The sequence below is a fragment of the Bombina bombina genome, chromosome 4, assembly GCF_027579735.1.
Source record: "Bombina bombina isolate aBomBom1 chromosome 4, aBomBom1.pri, whole genome shotgun sequence".
NCBI lineage: Eukaryota > Metazoa > Chordata > Amphibia > Anura > Bombinatoridae > Bombina > Bombina bombina.
The window spans coordinates 886144860-886162925 of record NC_069502.1 but is presented as its reverse complement, the minus strand read 5'-3'; the positions used below and the strand labels follow the sequence as shown (position 1 = coordinate 886162925).

Below are 18066 nucleotides of genomic sequence, written 5' to 3'. Positions count from 1 at the left end.
TCAGCTAGCTCCCAGCAGTGCACTGCTGCTCTTTAAGTGACTTTAATTATGTGCTTAATCACTTTGCAGGGGTTAAACATATGGTTATATGAAACCAATAATGTAATACTAAAAACTTAAATTATGCTTACCTGATAATTTTCTTTTCTTCTGACGGGGAGAGTCCACAGCTGCATTTATTACTTTTGGGAAATACAGAACCTGGCCACCAGGAGGAGGCAAAGACACCCCAGCCAAAGGCTTAAATACCTCCCCCACTTCCCTCATCCCCCAGTCATTCTGCCTAGGGAACAAGGAACAGTAGGAGAAATATCAGGGTGAAAAAGGTGCCAGAAAAATAAAAAACAAAAATAACGGCCGCCCCATAGAAAAAATGCAGGCGGGGAGCTGTGGACTCTTCCCATAAGAAGAAAAGAAAATTATCAGGTAAGCATAATTTAAGTTTTTCTTCTTAAACGGGGAGAGTCCACAGCTGCGTTCATTACTTTTGGGAAAACAATACCCAAGCTATAGAGGAAACTGAATGCAAAACGGTCGCGTACCAGAAGGCGGCCCATTTAGAGGGCACCACAGCCTGAGATCACCCAAACACCCAACAAAAAAACTGCTTCAGCAGAAGGAACAAAAATGGAAAGGACCAAGTAACTGCTCATCAGTTAAAACCAGCAAGGCCCTTGCTAGAGACTGCTCAGAGCACTAGACTCAACCAAGCCAAAGGCCTCCGAGGAGACAAAGCCCTGCAGGTTCCAAGACCACACTTAAATTCACCCAAGGTAAGGGGGACCTCCACATTCTCCCAGAAGGCAAGAAGAAGAACTCAGATAAAAGAGTCCAAAAGGACCACCAGACAACTAGAGCAATAAAAAACCTCAAGTATAGCTCCAAGAGCGCCAAGAAAGGCTGCAATCAGGACAAGCCACGTAGAGAACGAACCCTACCGACCTAGCAGAGTGAATGGAGGAAAAATCCCAAATCCCTATCTGCATGGAATCCAAGGGACCAAAGTAACGCCCGACCCTAGAAAACTAGAGGGACAAAAGTAGACCTCCTTCCCTGACACAGAGTGCAAACCCGCACTCAGGAGAGAGTGACCAACGGAAAAAAACACCCCTGGGAGCCGCTAAAAAACAGCACCATAACATCTTAAAATGCTCCCAAAGAAGCCACAGACTTTCCTCTGCCAAAGAGGTCTAAGCGGACGCAAGTCGCTCACACTAGCTAATCAAAAGCTAGTAAACTGCACCCTGACTCTCACAGAGGGAAAATTCCAAAGAATGCAGAGCAACTCCCTCCCAAGAAAAACAGGGAAGTACCCAAAACCAGCAGAGAAAAAGCTACCTGCTGAGGAAAAGAAACACAGTGAAGCCTCCCACCTAAGGAAGGCCCACAAGATCTAATGATGATACGTGGTCAAGGCTCAACAGAGAAGTCAGATCCCTGACTTCCACTCCGAGCAACGGACCCAGCACCAAGGGGACTGGCAATGTCTGAAAGGACAAGGGAATTAAAAGTTCCCCGAACCACCAAGACCCTCAGGAAGGAAAAAGGATGGGGTTCAGACCCCCCAAGAATGAACTTGGGTTCCAGAACCCCCGGCACAGCTCCCTTCCCGAAGAGAAGGGACACTCTCAAAAGGAGAACCTATATTGAAACTACAGAAATGGCATGACACCAGAAAATCCAGAGACATCCTGCACACAAAGCAGGGAGGCACTGAACAGAGGAAGAAAAAGACCTCCGGGGCACCAGGTGGATACCATGGTATGCCCAATCCTCCCCAAAAAGGGGGGGGGCAAACATAAAAGCTCACCCGCCCACAGGCCTGGAGTGTAAAGCTGAGGACGGACATCAAAAGGGCAATACCGAGTGATAGGAACCATCCGGCTACTACAGCTGGCCCAGTAGAAATTTCCAGTTCTCCAATAAGAGAGAGATAAATCCGCCGGAATGGACAAGAGGACGTTCCGGAATCGAAAACCTGGGCCATCCAGATCCAACCTAAGGGATCTGAACACAGAAAACCCAAAATGTCTAGTCAAAGACAAGGATAAGTTCAAGAAACCGGACACACCCGGAGTCGGCTTCAAACTAATAACCCCTGAGGAACCATAGGGTTACCCCATCCGGAGAAGACCTTGCAACATTGGAGATGCCACCACATACACATCCAAGAGTCCTTGGACACTGAACGCTCACGTAAGTATCCCAGAGACAGAGAGTTTAACCCCTAAAGGCTCGAGGGACAACTAAGTCTAAAGACTAAGGAAAACTTACAAGAGAACAGAGCTCAAAACCTAGAAATCTAGGTTGAGAAGATAAATAGTCTCCAAAAATCCTCTCGGGATCAACCTCCGGGAAACCGCTACAGTTCGAGGAATTTACGATGATCAAACCGAAACGCCTAAGCAGGGGCAACTGCAGGAAAAAAGAGACAAAACAATCTCCAGAGCTCCAAAAATATGGGAGCAGATGAGAAACCATAGGGGGAAAAAGGTCAAAGGGCCTGAGCTTCCAGAACAGATGACCCGAAAACCAGCCCCAAGGAAGGCGAAAAAGGGCACAAGCAACCTCAACCCCTTAAGGTAGAGGTACCGTCGCCAAGGAAACAGATTCAAAAAGTACAATCCAATAGAGGAGACGAGCCAATTATAAACGGGCACCACGTGGTTGATATAGACCTCAAGGAACAGAAAAACTAGTGCCAGACCAGGACCAGCCTGATACATAGGGCACCCCAGAACTGTCCAAAGCCATAGAAAAGTCAAAGCCCTAGTAGGGATAGACAAAATAAACGGTAGACATAACATTGTCCTAACACTTTATATTTAACTTCCGAGGAAAGCCACAAAACCGCTAGTATCAAGTCCCAGAGAAGAAAAGTTTTTCAAAAGGAAAAACATTAACAGACATGAAATTTTCAAAAACAAATAAAATACATCCTAACCGGATCAAAAAAAATTAGGGCAGCACCCGCAGGTGAACGCCCAAGAAGAATAGACACACTAACAGGACCAGCCGGTCAGAGACCCAATTCTTCCAAATCTCAGAACTGGAATAAGATACCCCAAAAAAGAAAAAAAATTGAGATGACAAGGAGATTGACTTCATCCCCATTCGTCTAACCCTGCTTGCCATCTGGAACGGAAGACCGAGGATCCATCGACCCGTTAGGGCTGGGATCCTCCAGCACTGCCAAAACATGCCTCAGCAGAACACAAAGGCACGCCAGTCTATAACGAAAGGCAAGACTTACCTCTGCCAGGGCAACTGATGACCCTGGCCCGAGGGTTGGACCCCTGAAGCCTCAGAGGAAACCACTTCCCCAGAGGGCTGATCTGATCCAGACGATCCCACGCCTGACGAGCCCTGGTTAACGGAATACGGACAGTATCCTCCTGGAAGATGTAAATGCGCCAAGTCATAGATATGGCCATGCGGAACCGTGCTGTAACCTCTGGAGGAAACAAGCCCCCTTCTGGAGAAGGGATAACGGCATTTGGGACACCTGCTTGGGTAGCAAAATAAGGTTTTAGGGCGCGTGCCTCGCGGGATATGGAATCTTCAGGGGCGGATGGCTCGGCAGACTCTAAGTTCCCCGACTTGGGAGAAAAGAGCACTCTAAAGCGGCATTCTGAACATAACTGATGGGCATGGATTAACCGGGTCATTTCATATTCTTCGCAAGAAGTAGAATCTGAATCAGAGACATCCATCTCCAAAAAAATCAGAATCCTCCATAACTTGGTGATTGAGATTATGGATAAAGAATAAACGGAACCTTACACCACCAATGGCTGGGGCACTCACCACCTCCTATAACCCAGACAACTAGCGAAACAGACTCGCTCCGTCGCCACAAAGTCAGGATACGGAAATGGAGAACAGAAAAGGTGACCACGCCCGGTCACAAGGTGCACCGTGCAGGCCAAAGAAAAACACGCCAGTCCACAAGGACCGCGCAGCCTGACAAAAATGGCCGATATGTTCTGAAATAGCCACGAGCCTAAGTATCACTACACATAAGCAGACAGAATAACATAACAAACATGATTAAAGTCCCACCTGTTCAATAACCCCCCTCAGGAGATATTAACCCTTGATTCCATAAAGATAAAGCAGTCCCACTGAGACCCTGGCTTCTTCATTACATTACATTCTCATATTGAAAGTAAAATGAAACAATCTTACCGGAATCTACGCCATGGAACAGGAACACGGCCCTTCAAGTGTGCCAGATAGAAGCATAGCTTCTGACATGGACTTGAGTGAAGAAAGCAGGCAGCGAAACTCGTCAATGCTGATTGCCTATGGAGCTGTTAATATGAGTCGGGATGGATTCGCAGAAAGACTTTCCCTGCATCTCCGGACTCTAACTTTCATCCATGCTCTCACTCAGAGGCTGATAGGACTACTTAAAACTGCAGTCCCATTCCGAAGAGTACTACTCTCCATAAGAGACTACTCCGAATCTTCGGCACTTCTCTGCCATCCTCCTGTTATGAAAGGCAAAGAATGACTGGGGGATGAGGGAAGTGGGGGAGGTATTTAAGCCTTTGGCTGGGGTGTCTTTGCCTCCTCTTGGTGGCCAGGTTCTGTATTTCCCAAAAGTAATGAATGCAGCTGTGGACTCTCCCCGTTTAAGAAAAAAATTGCTCTAACATATTAGAGCATTTTCTTTATGCCCTGTAATAGTCCTTTAAAGGAATATGAAACCCACATTTTTTTCTAGCTAGAGCATGCCATTTTAAACAACATTTTAATTTACTTCTATTATCAAATTTCCTTTGTTCTCGTGGTATCTTTTGTTGAAAAGAAAGGGCATGATACCCAAATCTTGAAGCACATGAAAGTGATGCAACATAGCTGTAAAAAGCTGACTAGAAAATATTACCTGAACATCTCAATGTAAAAAAGGAAGATATTTTACCTCAAAATGTCCTAAGTATTCACACCCCACTGGGACTTTAAGCAGCCAGTCAGGATGCTTGTTCCAGGACTTGCAATGGAGTGTGTATCAGTTTTTCTCATAAGATCACAGCAATGGCAAAGCATTACCTCAGCACTGCTGATGATGACTTTTTTTTTCAACTTGCAGCCAAACCGCAGCTGAAGTACAACTGTTTACACAGCACTAACTTTGTTAAGCTGAATACATTTTGATGTAAAATATCTTCCTTTTTTACATAGAGATGCTCAGGTGATATTTTCTTGTCAGCTTTTTACCGTTATGCTGCATCCCTTTCATGTGATTTAGCATATGAGTATTATGTCCCTTTAAGCTCAGGAGCGTGCACGTATCTAGAGCACTATATGGCAGCCGTTTTGCAAGAATGATATCTATTTGCAAAAGCACTAGATGGCAGTGCTAGTTCTTGTCATGTAGTGCTCCAGATACCTAACTCTCGATTTTTGTGCGTTAGAGGCTGTGCGGTACTAACTAGCAGTTTTTTCTCACCGCTCACTTACCTGCAGCGCTGGTATTACAGGTTTTTACAAACCCGGCGTTAAAAGATAAGAAGTGAGCGTTGAGCAAAATTTTGCTCCTTACCGCACTCCAATACCAGCGCTGTTTAAGTCAGCGGTGAGCTGGTCGTACGTGCTCGTGCACGATTTCCCCATAGGAATCAACGGGGAGAGCCGGCTGAGAAAAAGGCCTAACACCTGCAAAAAAGCAGCGTAAAACTCAGTAACGCAGCCCCATTGATTCCTATGGGGAAATAAAATTTATGTCTACACCTAACACCCTAACATGAACCCTGAGTCTAAACACCTCTAATATTACACTTATTAACCCCTAATCTGCCGCCCCCGACATCGCCGCCACCTGCATTATATTTATTAACCCCTAATCTGCCGCTCTGGGCACCGCCGCCACCTACATTATACTTATGAACCCCTAATCTGCTGCCCCCAACATCGCCGACACCTACATTATATTTATTAACCCCTAATCTGCCACCCCCAACGTCGCCGCCACTATAATAAACATATTAACCCCTAAACCGCCACACTCCCGCCTCACAAACATTAGTTAAATATTATTAACCCCTCATCTGCCGTCCCTAACATCGCCGCCACCTACCTACATTTATTAACCCCTAATCTGCCGCCCCCAACGTTGCCGCCACTATATTAAATGTATTAACCCCTAAACCTAAGTCTAACCCTAAACCTAACGCCCCCTAACTTAAATATAATTACAATAAATCTAACTAAAAATTACTATCATTAACTAAATTATTCCTATTTAAAACTAAATACTTACCTATAAAATAAACCCTAAGATAGCTACAATATAACTAATAGTAACATTGTATCTAGCTTAGGGTTTATTTTTAATTTACAGGCAGGTTTGTATTTATTTTAACTAGGTAGAATAGTTATTAAATAGTTATTAACTATTTAATAACTACCTAGCTAAAATAAATACAAAAGTACCTGTAAAATTAAACCTAACCTAAGTTACAATAACACCTAACACTACACTATAATTAAATAAATTTACTAAATTAACAACAATTAAATAAATTAACTTAAATTAGCTAAAGTACAAGAAACAAACAAACACTAAATTACAGAAAATAATAAACAAATTACAAGATATTTAAACTAATTACACCTAATCTGATAGCCCTATCAAAATAAAAAAGCCCCCCAAAATAAAAAAAATCCCTAGCCTAAACTAAACTATCAATAGCCCTTAAAAGGGCCTTTTGCGGGGCATTGCCCCAAAGTAATCAGCTCTTTTACCTGTAAAAAAAAATACAAACAACCCCCCAACAGTAAAACCCACCACTCACACAACTAACCCCCCAAATAAAATACTATCTAAAAAAACCTAAGCTCCCCATTGCCCTGAAAAGGGCATTTGGATGGGCATTGCCCTTAAAAGGGCAGTTAGCTCTATTGCAGGCCCAAACCCTAACCTAAAAATAAAACCCACCCAATACACCCTTAAAAAACCTAACACTAACCCCCTGAAGATCGACTTACAGTTCTGAAGACCGGACATCCATCTTCAAGGAAGCGGCAGAAGTCTTCATCCAACCGGGCCGAAGTCCTCAACGAAGCCGGGAGAAGTCTTCATCCAAGCCGGACGAAGTGGTCATCCAGACGGCATCTTCTATCTTCATCCATCCAATGCAGAGCGGGTCCATCTTCAAGACATCCGATGCGGAGCATCCTCTTCTTAAAACGAAGTCTTCTTACAGAATGACTGTTCCTTTAAGTGACGTCATCCAAGAATTCTATCAGCCAATCGGAATTAAAGTAGAAAAAATCCTATTGGCTGATGGCTGTTCCAATCAGCCAATAGAATGCAAGCTTAATCCTATTGGCTGATTGGATCAGCCAATAGGATTGAACTTCAATCGTATTGGCTGATTGCATCAGCCAATAGGATTTTTTCTACCTTAATTCCGATTGGCTGATAGACTTCTATAAGCCAATCGGAATCCAAGGGACGCCATCTTGGATGACGTCACTTAAAGGAACAGTCATTCAGTAAGAAGACTTTGTTTGAAGAGGATGCTCCGCGTGGGATGTCTTGAAGATGGACCCGCTCCACGTCGGATGGATGAAGATAGAAGATGCCATCTGGATGAAGACTTCTGCTCGTCTGGAGGACCACTTCGCCCGGCTTGGATGAAGACTTCTCCCGGCTTCGTTGAGGACTTCGGCCTGGTTGGATGAAGACTTCTGCCGCTTCCTTGAGGACGGATGTCCGGTCTTTAGAACTGTAAGTCGATCTTCAGGGGGTTAGTGTTAGGTTTTTTTAAGGGTGTATTGGGTGGGTTTTATTTTTAGATTAGGGTTTGGGCCGCAAAAGAGCTAACTGCCCTTTTAAGGACAATGCCCATCCAAATGCCCTTTTCAGGGCAATGGGGAGCTTAGGTTTTTTTAGATTGTATTTTATTTGGAGGGTTGTTTGTGTGGGTGGTGATTTTTATTGTTGGGGGGGTTGTTTGTATTTTTTTTTACAGGTAAAAGAGCTGATAACTTTGGGGCAATGCCCCGCAAAAGGCCCTTTTAAGGGCTATTGATAGTTTAGTTTAGGCTAAGGTTTTTTTTTTATTTGGGGGGGGCTTTTTTTATTTTGATAGGGCTATTAAATTAGGTGTAATTAGTTTAAATATCTTGTAATTTATTTATTATTTTCTGTAATTTAGTGGTTTTTTTTGTACTTTAGCTAATTTAATTTAATTTATTTAATTGTTGATAATTTGGTAAATTTATTTAATTATAGTGTAGTGTTAGGTGTTATTGTAACTTAGGTTAGGTTTTATTTTACAGGTACTTTTGTATGTATTTTAGCTAGGTATTTATTAAATAGTTAATAACTATTTAATAACTATTCTACCTAGTTAATATAAATACAAACTTGCCTGTAAAATAAAAATAAACCCTAAGATAGCTACAATGTAACTATTAGCTATATTGTAGCTAGCTTAGGGTTTATTTTACAGGTATTTAGTTTTAAATAGGAGTTATTTAGGTAATGATAGGAATTTTTAGTTAGATTTATTTAATTTATATTTCAATTAGGGGGTGTTAGGGTTAGACTTAGGTTTAGGGGTTAATACATTTAGTATAGTGGCAGCGACGTTGGGGGGCAGCAGATTAGGGGTTAATAAATGTAGGTAGGTGGCGGCGATGTTAGGGACGGCAGATTAGGGGTTAATAATATTTAACTAATATTTGCGAGGCAGCAATGCAGTGGTTTAGGGGTTAATAAGTGTAGGTGGGTTGCGGCGACATTGGGGGCGGCAGATTAGGGGTTAATAAATATAATGTAGGTGTCAGCGATGTTGGGGGCAGCAGATTAGGTGTTCATAAATATAATGTAGGTGGCGGCGGTGTCCGGAGCGGCAGATTAGGGTTTTAAAATCTAATTTTAGTGTTTGCGATGTGGGAGGGCCTCAATTTAGGTGTTAATAGGTAGTTTATGGGTGTTAATGTACTTTTTAGCACTTTAGTTATGAGTTTTTTGTTACGGCGTTGTACCATAAAACTCTTAACTACTGACTTTTAAATGCGTTTGGACTCTTGACTGGGTAGGGTGTACCGCTCACTTTTTGGCCTCCCAGGACAGACTCGTAATACCGGCGCTATGGAAGTCCCATAGAAAAAAGACTTTACGAAGTTTACATAAGTCGTTTTGCGGTAAGGCCAAAGAAGTGTGCGGTGCCCCTAAATTTGCAAGACTCGTAATAACAGTGGGCGTAAAAAAGCTGCGTTAGGACCTCTTAATGCTGCTTTTTTACCTTAACGCACAACTCGTAATCTAGCCGTCTGTATCTCTTCAACAAAGAATAACATGGGAATGAAGCAAATTTGATAATAGAAGTATATTGTAAACTTTTTTTTTTTTTATTATTGTATGCTCTGTTTAGGGATTTCATAGCCCTTTAAGTGTCCTTTTGGTATTCTGACCTAATCAGTATTTTATTGAATCTTATATTTTATACAATTAAACGTCTATATCTATAAAATATTTACAAAGCTGTACCTTGACTTTCTTGCTTCTCGGACTCCCTTAGACTTTCAACAAAGGCAGCCTGGCTCTCTGTAAGCTTCCAACTATCATTCAGTACAGTAGCTTGAATTATGTATTTGTGCAACTGTATAAATAAAGATATTAGGAATTACTGAATTAATATCAGAACATTTCAAAATCATTAACATCTTTCCTTTTTTCTCTAATCATTATCCAATGCTGAGGTTATTGGTGGCTACAAGTTTTACAATCACTAGGAAACTTTATTTAGTAATAACTCAAATTCTTTTGACGTGACCGTTTATATACAAAGATAATGGATGATCGCTCCAGTATCTAATCAAATTGTATTTTCTTCATATAATTAAGCATGCATACACTGTTTTATATTTTCATGATTACTGAGAAAAGAAATTATGTTGTCAAAAGAGTTTAGAAATATTTGCAGTTCTATAAAAGCAAAAACAATAAGAACATCATGGTCATTAGACAAAAATATAGCTTCTATTTTTTAATGTTCGGGCTAAGGGCTGAATTAAATTATACCAAATGATTTAAAAAACTTTATAATAAACTTTCATAGATCATTATTAAGTTTGCTTCACTTATTGAGTAGTGCAAAACCATCAGGGAAATGAATTATCAAACAGGTCAGCGATGTTCTTAAAGGGCCATTATAGTAAAAAAAATTACAAGTTCTAATCTGTCAGATCATGTCATTTTAAGACTATCAACTCTACACTACTGTGTGTTTATCTCCCCCCGCAAAGGGGGTAAACACACAGCAGAAATACAGCTCGGGACTCGCAGAGCACTGATGGTTCAGAGCGGAAAACAGAGCTATAATTTGTTTAAGAGCACACTTAGGGAGGCTCAGGAGCAGCAATGCACTAATGGGAGCTGGCTGCTGATTGGTGGCTGCACTTAATTGTCTCTTGTCATTGCCTCACCTGACGCATTCAGTCAACTCCCAGTAGTGCATTGCTGCTCCTGAGTTGGAAAGATGTTTAAAATTGTATACTTATCTGAATTTAAAAAAAATAATGTTTTTTATGTCCGGTTAAAGTCCAACTGATGAACCATTCCTTTAATACATGATACTGATATTCATCATACAATACCCACTGACCATTACAATATATGTAATTCTAATTTAAGCTGCTGGCATTATTACGTGCTTGCTGACTGTGACAAAAATATAATTTAAACAGAAGTAATCTTCCAAAATTATGTTTTACATTATTTAATTTAATGTTGGTAATATTGTACCATGCAATAGTTATTAGGTTACATCTTAAAGGGAAATGGACGGCAAATAAAAGGGCCAATACTATTTTGTTTCCCTTTTATATGCTCCAAATGACTTGTTATACATACTGCAGCATGTTAACTGTATGGGGAATTGTTTCTTCATATTTACTTTTGTATTTGCGATAGCTGGTTCTGCTCAATAAAACCATCACCTATTCTCCAGGACAGGCCCATAACAATGGGTTAAGCCTGAAGTAAACCAAACTGCTAATGCTATGTAGGTTAGGTATTTAAATGCTAATTATGGCGGGGGGGGGGGGGTTGAATGAACACAACCAGCTATTTCAGATACAAAAATCGCTCTTTCCCTCCTACCGCCACTTTAAGATTAATTGGTGCTATTGCCTACTGTTTACATAACTTTTCTACAGAGAAAATGTTGATTACTTTCAGTAATCAGGGGATACAATTGGCAAAAGTAGCTATGTCAAATAACAAAATAAAAATAAAGGAATCATTTGCATACAATTCCGCACACATGTAAAATGGACAATTAAGAACACATTAAAGGGGAAATCATTTTTGAGTACAGCTAGCTTTCATGATTCAGATAGAGGAATCCACTTTTAAAGGGAAAGAAAAGTCAAAAAGTTAAACTTATGATTCGGACAGAGCATGTCATTTTAAATGACTTTCTAATTTAGTTTGATTATCAGATTTGATTTGTTCTCTTGATATTCTCTGTTAAAGATTAAACCTGTGCACTACTGGGTCCTTGCTGAACACTTCTAATGAGCCAATAACAAGAGTTATATATGTGCAGCCACCAATGAACAGCTAGCTTCCAGCAGTGCACTGGTGATCGTGAGCCTACCTAGGTATAATCGTCAACAATTTGATGGAAAGGATACCAAGAGAATAAAGCAAATTTGATAAAATAATAAAATTAGAAAGTCGTTTAAATTGCATGCTCTATCTGAATCATAAAAAAATAATTTTGACTTTACTGTCCCTTTAAGAAACTGTTCAAATTACTTTTTTATGTTTTCTAACAAAGGATCCATATAAATAAAATTGATGATTAGGTAAAGTATTACAACTGTAGAGAATCTGAAGAAACTTTTCAGGAAATGTGGTTATGAGCCTACAACCTAGTTGGTAAGATCATGTTCATATTCAAATATTAAAGGGACATGAAACCCAAGTGTTTTCTTTCATGATTCAGATAGAGAATACAATTTTAAAAAACTTTCCCATTTACTCTACTATCAAATTTGCTTCATTCTCTTGTTATTCTTTGTTGAAGAGATATCTAGATAGATAGAGTGCACATATCTGGAGCACTACATGATAGGAAATAGTGCTGCCGCCTAATGTTTAAAGGGACTTTACTGTCTCTTTAAGATAAGGGAAAATCATTTTTCATAAAGCTACTTAGAACAGCACATACATTTTACTGAACATTACTTTTTATAAAAAGGAAAGTAAAATAACTATAACGTTATCACTCACCTGATGCTGTATTTTTTCCTCTAGGCTTTCAGTCTCTGCACAGTGTACATCTAATTTACTTTCAGGTCTTGAGGATGTTTTGTTGTTTTTCAGACTCCCACCAGAAGTGATTCTACCTTTCTTTGATCCATTTAATAATAACTGGCTTCTGCTTGCTGTTAAATAAAAAATAGAAGTCATTATTATTCATATGATAGCACAATATTTTTTATTTAAACTTTACTTTCTGTTAAATCTATTTCTTCACATTTGCACAACAGGAAATGAAGCTTAGGCTATTTAATACAACTTGGGGAGAAAAAAAAACACGTTCTAAAATATTATTGTCTTTCTTTTGCCTGACCGGGTTCAATTTCAGGGTAAGAAAAGCTACTGAGAAAAAAAAAAATGGAAGAGAAACACAAACCATTATAAATAAGGAAATGTATAGCGTTAAAGGGACAGTGTACTATCATTTTTCCCTTTTATGTATTCCTAATTAATAATTTTACCTGCTGAAGTATATTACTTGATTTACTTTTATTTTGTCATTTGAAATAGCTGTTTTTGCCTATTGCATCCCCACCTATACTAAACATTTTAGTACATAAGTACTGACTATAGAAAAGATATGTAAACGAGAAGGTGCAGAACAAATCACACTCCCAGTGTGTGTGTCTGTGGTGGGGGGGTGGAGACAGGTACTAAAATGTTACGTTTTAATTGATTAATTGCTCTCTTTGGGCTCGATGATAAAAAATAAAAACTCACCAGCATGGAGAGAAATCATACAGGATCTTTGGGGATTTTATTTAACATTAAAAAGGTTATGTTCAGTAGGTGTCTCTCCTTCACATTCATAACCCAGCAAAGCTAGCCAAACAGCTCTCAAACTAAAATTTGCCTGACCTCTCAGTACTGACAAAACTTCTTAGGTAAAGCGGAGAGCTTTAGATCATTGGACTCTAAGTATGGGTCTTTGTTTATACAGTGAGAAATAAGATAAGGATTATTATCTAAATGTAGCCATCAATCAGCAAGTGCTGCCCAGAGTTTGAACTAAAAGTGGTCCGGCTCCTAAGCTTACATTTCTAATTTTCAAATACAGATACCAAGAGAACGTAGAAAAATAATAGGAGTAAATTAGAAAGTTGATTAAAATTGCATGCTCTATCTGAAGCATGAAAGAAAAAAAATTGGGTTTACTATCCCTTTTATCAAACTGAATATCAAATTCTTATGAGATTAAAAATAATATAAAATATGAGGTATAATTAAAACAGCTTTGCCTACATTATGGATTTAGTGACTAAGCTGTCAGACCTACCACATAAGTTTCGGATCCTGAGATGTAAAAGCTGCAATATGTCATGATCAACCAGAGTTATATCTGCAATAAGTATCCTGTATCCTATTCTATATTGATCAAACAATGAGCTACATCCAGGCTGAAGTGACTACACACCCAATTTAGGCATGAATGACATGGTGGAAAGATATAAGAATCCATGGAAGAGATCTAGGTGATTTTTATAATACAATTCAGATTCCGAGTCATTATAATTATTAAATCATTATAATAATTACTAATTATTAGGGACAGTTTAGTCAAAAACAAAAATATATAACTTAAATAAAGTTTTATGTGTATGTAAAGTTTGCAATAAACATGTATTACTTTTTGGGTTATTATTATGTATATGCATACCCCAACTGTCCTGATTTTTGCGGAGTCTGTCCCGCTGTCCCAGGAAGATTGACATCTGTCCCGCATTGCTGCCATCCCCCGGGCTGCTCTTTATTGGTTTTTCCTTCTGTTGTTTTTTTTTTTTAATCCTATTGGGCCCATACATGGTCATCACGTGACCACAATGCACCTAATTCATAGTCAGACTCAGTGCACGAGGGAGTGTCTGCAGTCACGTGGCTCCAGTCGCAGGTTTTTGGCGCACATGACTGCTTGTGCCGTGTCGATTCGTCTCTGAGTGAGGGCAGTAAGAGCGCCGCGGTGAAAACTGTAAGCTTCATCGCAAGGACTCAAGTCACCACTCACTATCAACTGGAGTGTGGCAGTGTGTCTCTGAGAACGCCGGTCAGGAGGTCTCCACTGGTCATGGGTAATTATAATCTGACAGACACAGAAGTTCAGACTGTGAGTCGGATCCAGCATTGGGGGGTGCCGCCGCAGCCAGGGCAGTATGCACAAAAAAATCTACTTCATTCAGCATACAGAGTGATCAGATCTGTATAATCTAGCAGCATCACATGTGAGTAGTGCCAAATTCTCCTGTTCTGGACCTCTCTTTTATTTTTGAACCATTTCCCTGTTCTCTAGCTTTCCTACAGCTACAACTAGTACCTTATATGTCAGCACTGCTATGCACAGCATTAAAGTTTTTTTTTTGGGACAGTTAATACCAGAATTGTTGTTTTAAAAGATAGATAATCCCTTTATTACCCATTCCCCAGTTTTGCATAACCAACACAGTTATATTAATACACTTTTTACTTCTGTGATTACCGTGTATCTAAGCATCTTCTGACAGCCCCTGATCACGGCATTTTATTTATTATCGAATGACTTTCATTTTAGCCAATTAATGCTGTGTCTGCCACAATCCATGGGCGTGATCACAATGTTATCTATATGGTTTACATGAACTAGCTCTCCCCTGTTGTGAAAAGCAAATAAAAAAGCATGTGATAAGAGGCAGCCTTCAAGGGCTTAGAAACTATCATATGAAACTTCCTAGGTTTAGCTTTCAATTAAGAATACCAAAAGAACAAAGCAAAATTGGTGATAAAAGTAAATTGGAAAGTTGTTTAAAATTACATGCCCTATTTGAAACATGAAAGTTTTTTTTGGACTTGACTGTCCCTTTAAGGTTAGATGCTTCCATTTCATAAAACTATGTGCTTCACTGTATTTCTGTGTGTTTAACCCATAAGTCAAACTTGCACATATATTAAATATATGTGTGTGTATGTAAATGTGTATATTTATGTGTATTTAAATATGTGTATATGTGTGTGTAAATATATGTGTGTGTAATGTAAATATGTGTTTGTGTGTAAATATATGAAGACATGTAAATATGTATGTATGTGTAAATATGTGTATGTATATAAATAGGTGTGTGTGTAAATATGTATACAGGGAGTGCAGAATTATTAGGCAAGTTGTATTTTTGAGGATTAATTTTATTATTGAACAACAACCATGTTCTCAATGAACCCAAAAAACTCATTAATATCAAAGCTGAATAGTTTTGGAAGTAGTTTTTAGTTTGTTTTTAGTTATAGCTATTTTAGGGGGATATCTGTGTGTGCAGGTGACTATTACTGTGCATAATTATTAGGCAACTTAACAAAAAACAAATATATACCCATTTCAATTATTTATTTTTACCAGTGAAACCAATATAACATCTCAACATTCACAAATATACATTTCTGACATTCAAAAACAAAACAAAAACAAATCAGTGACCAATATAGCCACCTTTCTTTGCAAGGACACTCAAAAGCCTGCCATCCATGGATTCTGTCAGTGTTTTGATCTGTTCACCATCAACATTGCGTGCAGCAGCAACCACAGCCTCCCAGACACTGTTCAGAGAGGTGTACTGTTTTCCCTCCTTGTAAATCTCACATTTGATGATGGACCACAGGTTCTCAATGGGGTTCAGATCAGGTGAACAAGGAGGCCATGTCATTAGATTTTCTTCTTTTATACCCTTTCTTGCCAGCCACGCTGTGGAGTACTTGGACGCGTGTGATGGAGCATTGTCCTGCATGAAAATCATGTTTTTCTTGAAGGATCCAGACTTCTTCCTGTACCACTGCTTGAAGAAGGTGTCTTCCAGAAACTGGCAGTAGGACTGGGAGTTGAGCTTGACTCCATCCTCAACCCAAAAAGGCCCCACAAGCTCATCTTTGATGATACCAGCCCAAACCAGTACTCCACCTCCACCTTGCTGGCGTCTGAGTCGGACTGGAGCTCTCTGCCCTTTACCAATCCAGCCACGAGCCCATCCATCTGGCCCATCAAGACTCACTCTCATTTCATCAGTCCATAAAACCTTAGAAAAATCAGTCTTGAGATATTTCTTGGCCCAGTCTTGACGTTTCAGCTTGTGTGTCTTGTTCAGTGGTGGTCGTCTTTCAGCCTTTCTTACCTTGGCCATGTCTCTGAGTATTGCACACCTTGTGCTTTTGGGCACTCCAGTGATGTTGCAGCTCTGAAATATGGCCAAACTGGTGGCAAGTGGCATCTTGGCAGCTGCACGCTTGACTTTTCTCAGTTCATGGGCAGTTATTTTGCGCCTTGGTTTTCCCACACGCTTCTTGCGACCCTGTTGACTATTTTGAATGAAACGCTTGATTGTTCGATGATCACGCTTCAGAAGCTTTGCAATTTTAAGAGTGCTGCATCCCTCTGCAAGATATCTCACTATTTTTGACTTTTCTGAGCCTGTCAAGTCCTTCTTTTGACCCATTTTGCCAAAGGAAAGGAAGTTGCCTAATAATTATGCACACCTGATATAGGATGTTGATGTCATTAGACCACACCCCTTCTCATTACAGAGATGCACATCACCTAATATGCTTAATTGGTAGTAGGCTTTCGAGCCTATACAGCTTGGAGTAAGACAACATGCATAAAGAGGATGATGTGGTCAAAATACTCATTTGCCTAATAATTCTGCACTCCCTGTATGTGTATGTAAATGTGTGTATGTAATTATATATGCATGTATGTATGTAAATGTAAATGTGTGTATGTGTATGTTAATAGGTGTGTATAAATATGTGCATGAAAATATGTATGCATGTGTGTGTAAATATGTATGTGTGTGTGTAAATAGGTGTGTATATATGTAAATAGGTGTGTGTGTATGTGTCTAAATATGTGTATGTAAATATGTATGCGTGTGTAAATATGTATGTGTGTGTAAATATGTATGTGTATGTAAATATGTATGTGTGTGTAAATATGTATGTGTGTGTAAATATGTATGTGTGTGTAAATATGTATGTGTATGTAAATATGTATGTGTGTGTAAATATGTATGTGTATGTAAATATGTATGTGTATGTAAATATGTATGTGTGTGTAAATATGTATGTGTATGTAAATATGTATGTGTATGTAAATATGTATGTGTGTGTAAATATGTATGTGTGTGTAAATATGTATGTGTATGTAAATATGTATGTGTATGTAAATATGTATGTGTGTGTAAATATGTATGTGTATGTAAATATGTATGTGTATGTAAATATGTATGTGTGTGTAAATATGTATGTGTATGTAAATATGTATGTGTATGTAAATATGTATGTGTGTGTAAATATGTATGTGTGTGTAAATATGTATGTGTATGTAAATATGTATGTGTATGTAAATATGTATGTGTGTGTAAATATGTATGTGTGTGTAAATATGTATGTGTATGTAAATATGTATGTAAGTGTATGTATGTTTTTGTCCCCTCTAATAGGATATGCTGTATAGTACCCGTGTGTATGGAGCCTGCAACTGAGCTCTATTAACGGGGAGAAAAGTGTCCTTCTGGCTCTTACAAATGTTGGGAGGTATGTGCATATGTACAGTACATAATGCTCACTCTAGTATACAGAGCTAGGTGTTTTCCCTCACTTACAGTGCTCACAGCCAGGAGTCCCTAGCTGACATGCCTGGCTTTCTGCAGTAGGATGTGCGCAGTGTAATGCACAGAGCTAAGAAACCTTCATGTTTTATTTAAATCAGAACAGCAGCACAAATGAACGCATAGGCTAAAATCAAGCAGTCCTGCCTCTCTACT

The 18066-nt window shown here is 39.3% G+C and overlaps 1 protein-coding gene across 1 annotated transcript in view; it reads right to left on the bottom strand.

The window, feature by feature from the left end:
- The window catches only part of ADGB (androglobin), a 693780-nt gene that overhangs the window by 113699 nt on the left and 562015 nt on the right, over positions 1–18066 (bottom strand). Inside the window, exons 28-29 of the mRNA XM_053711792.1 lie at positions 12242–12414; positions 9509–9620 (exon numbers count right to left, since the gene is read on the bottom strand). Of these exons, the coding sequence (XP_053567767.1) occupies positions 9509–9620; positions 12242–12414 (285 nt within the window). The remainder of the gene's footprint in view (positions 1–9508; positions 9621–12241; positions 12415–18066) is intronic.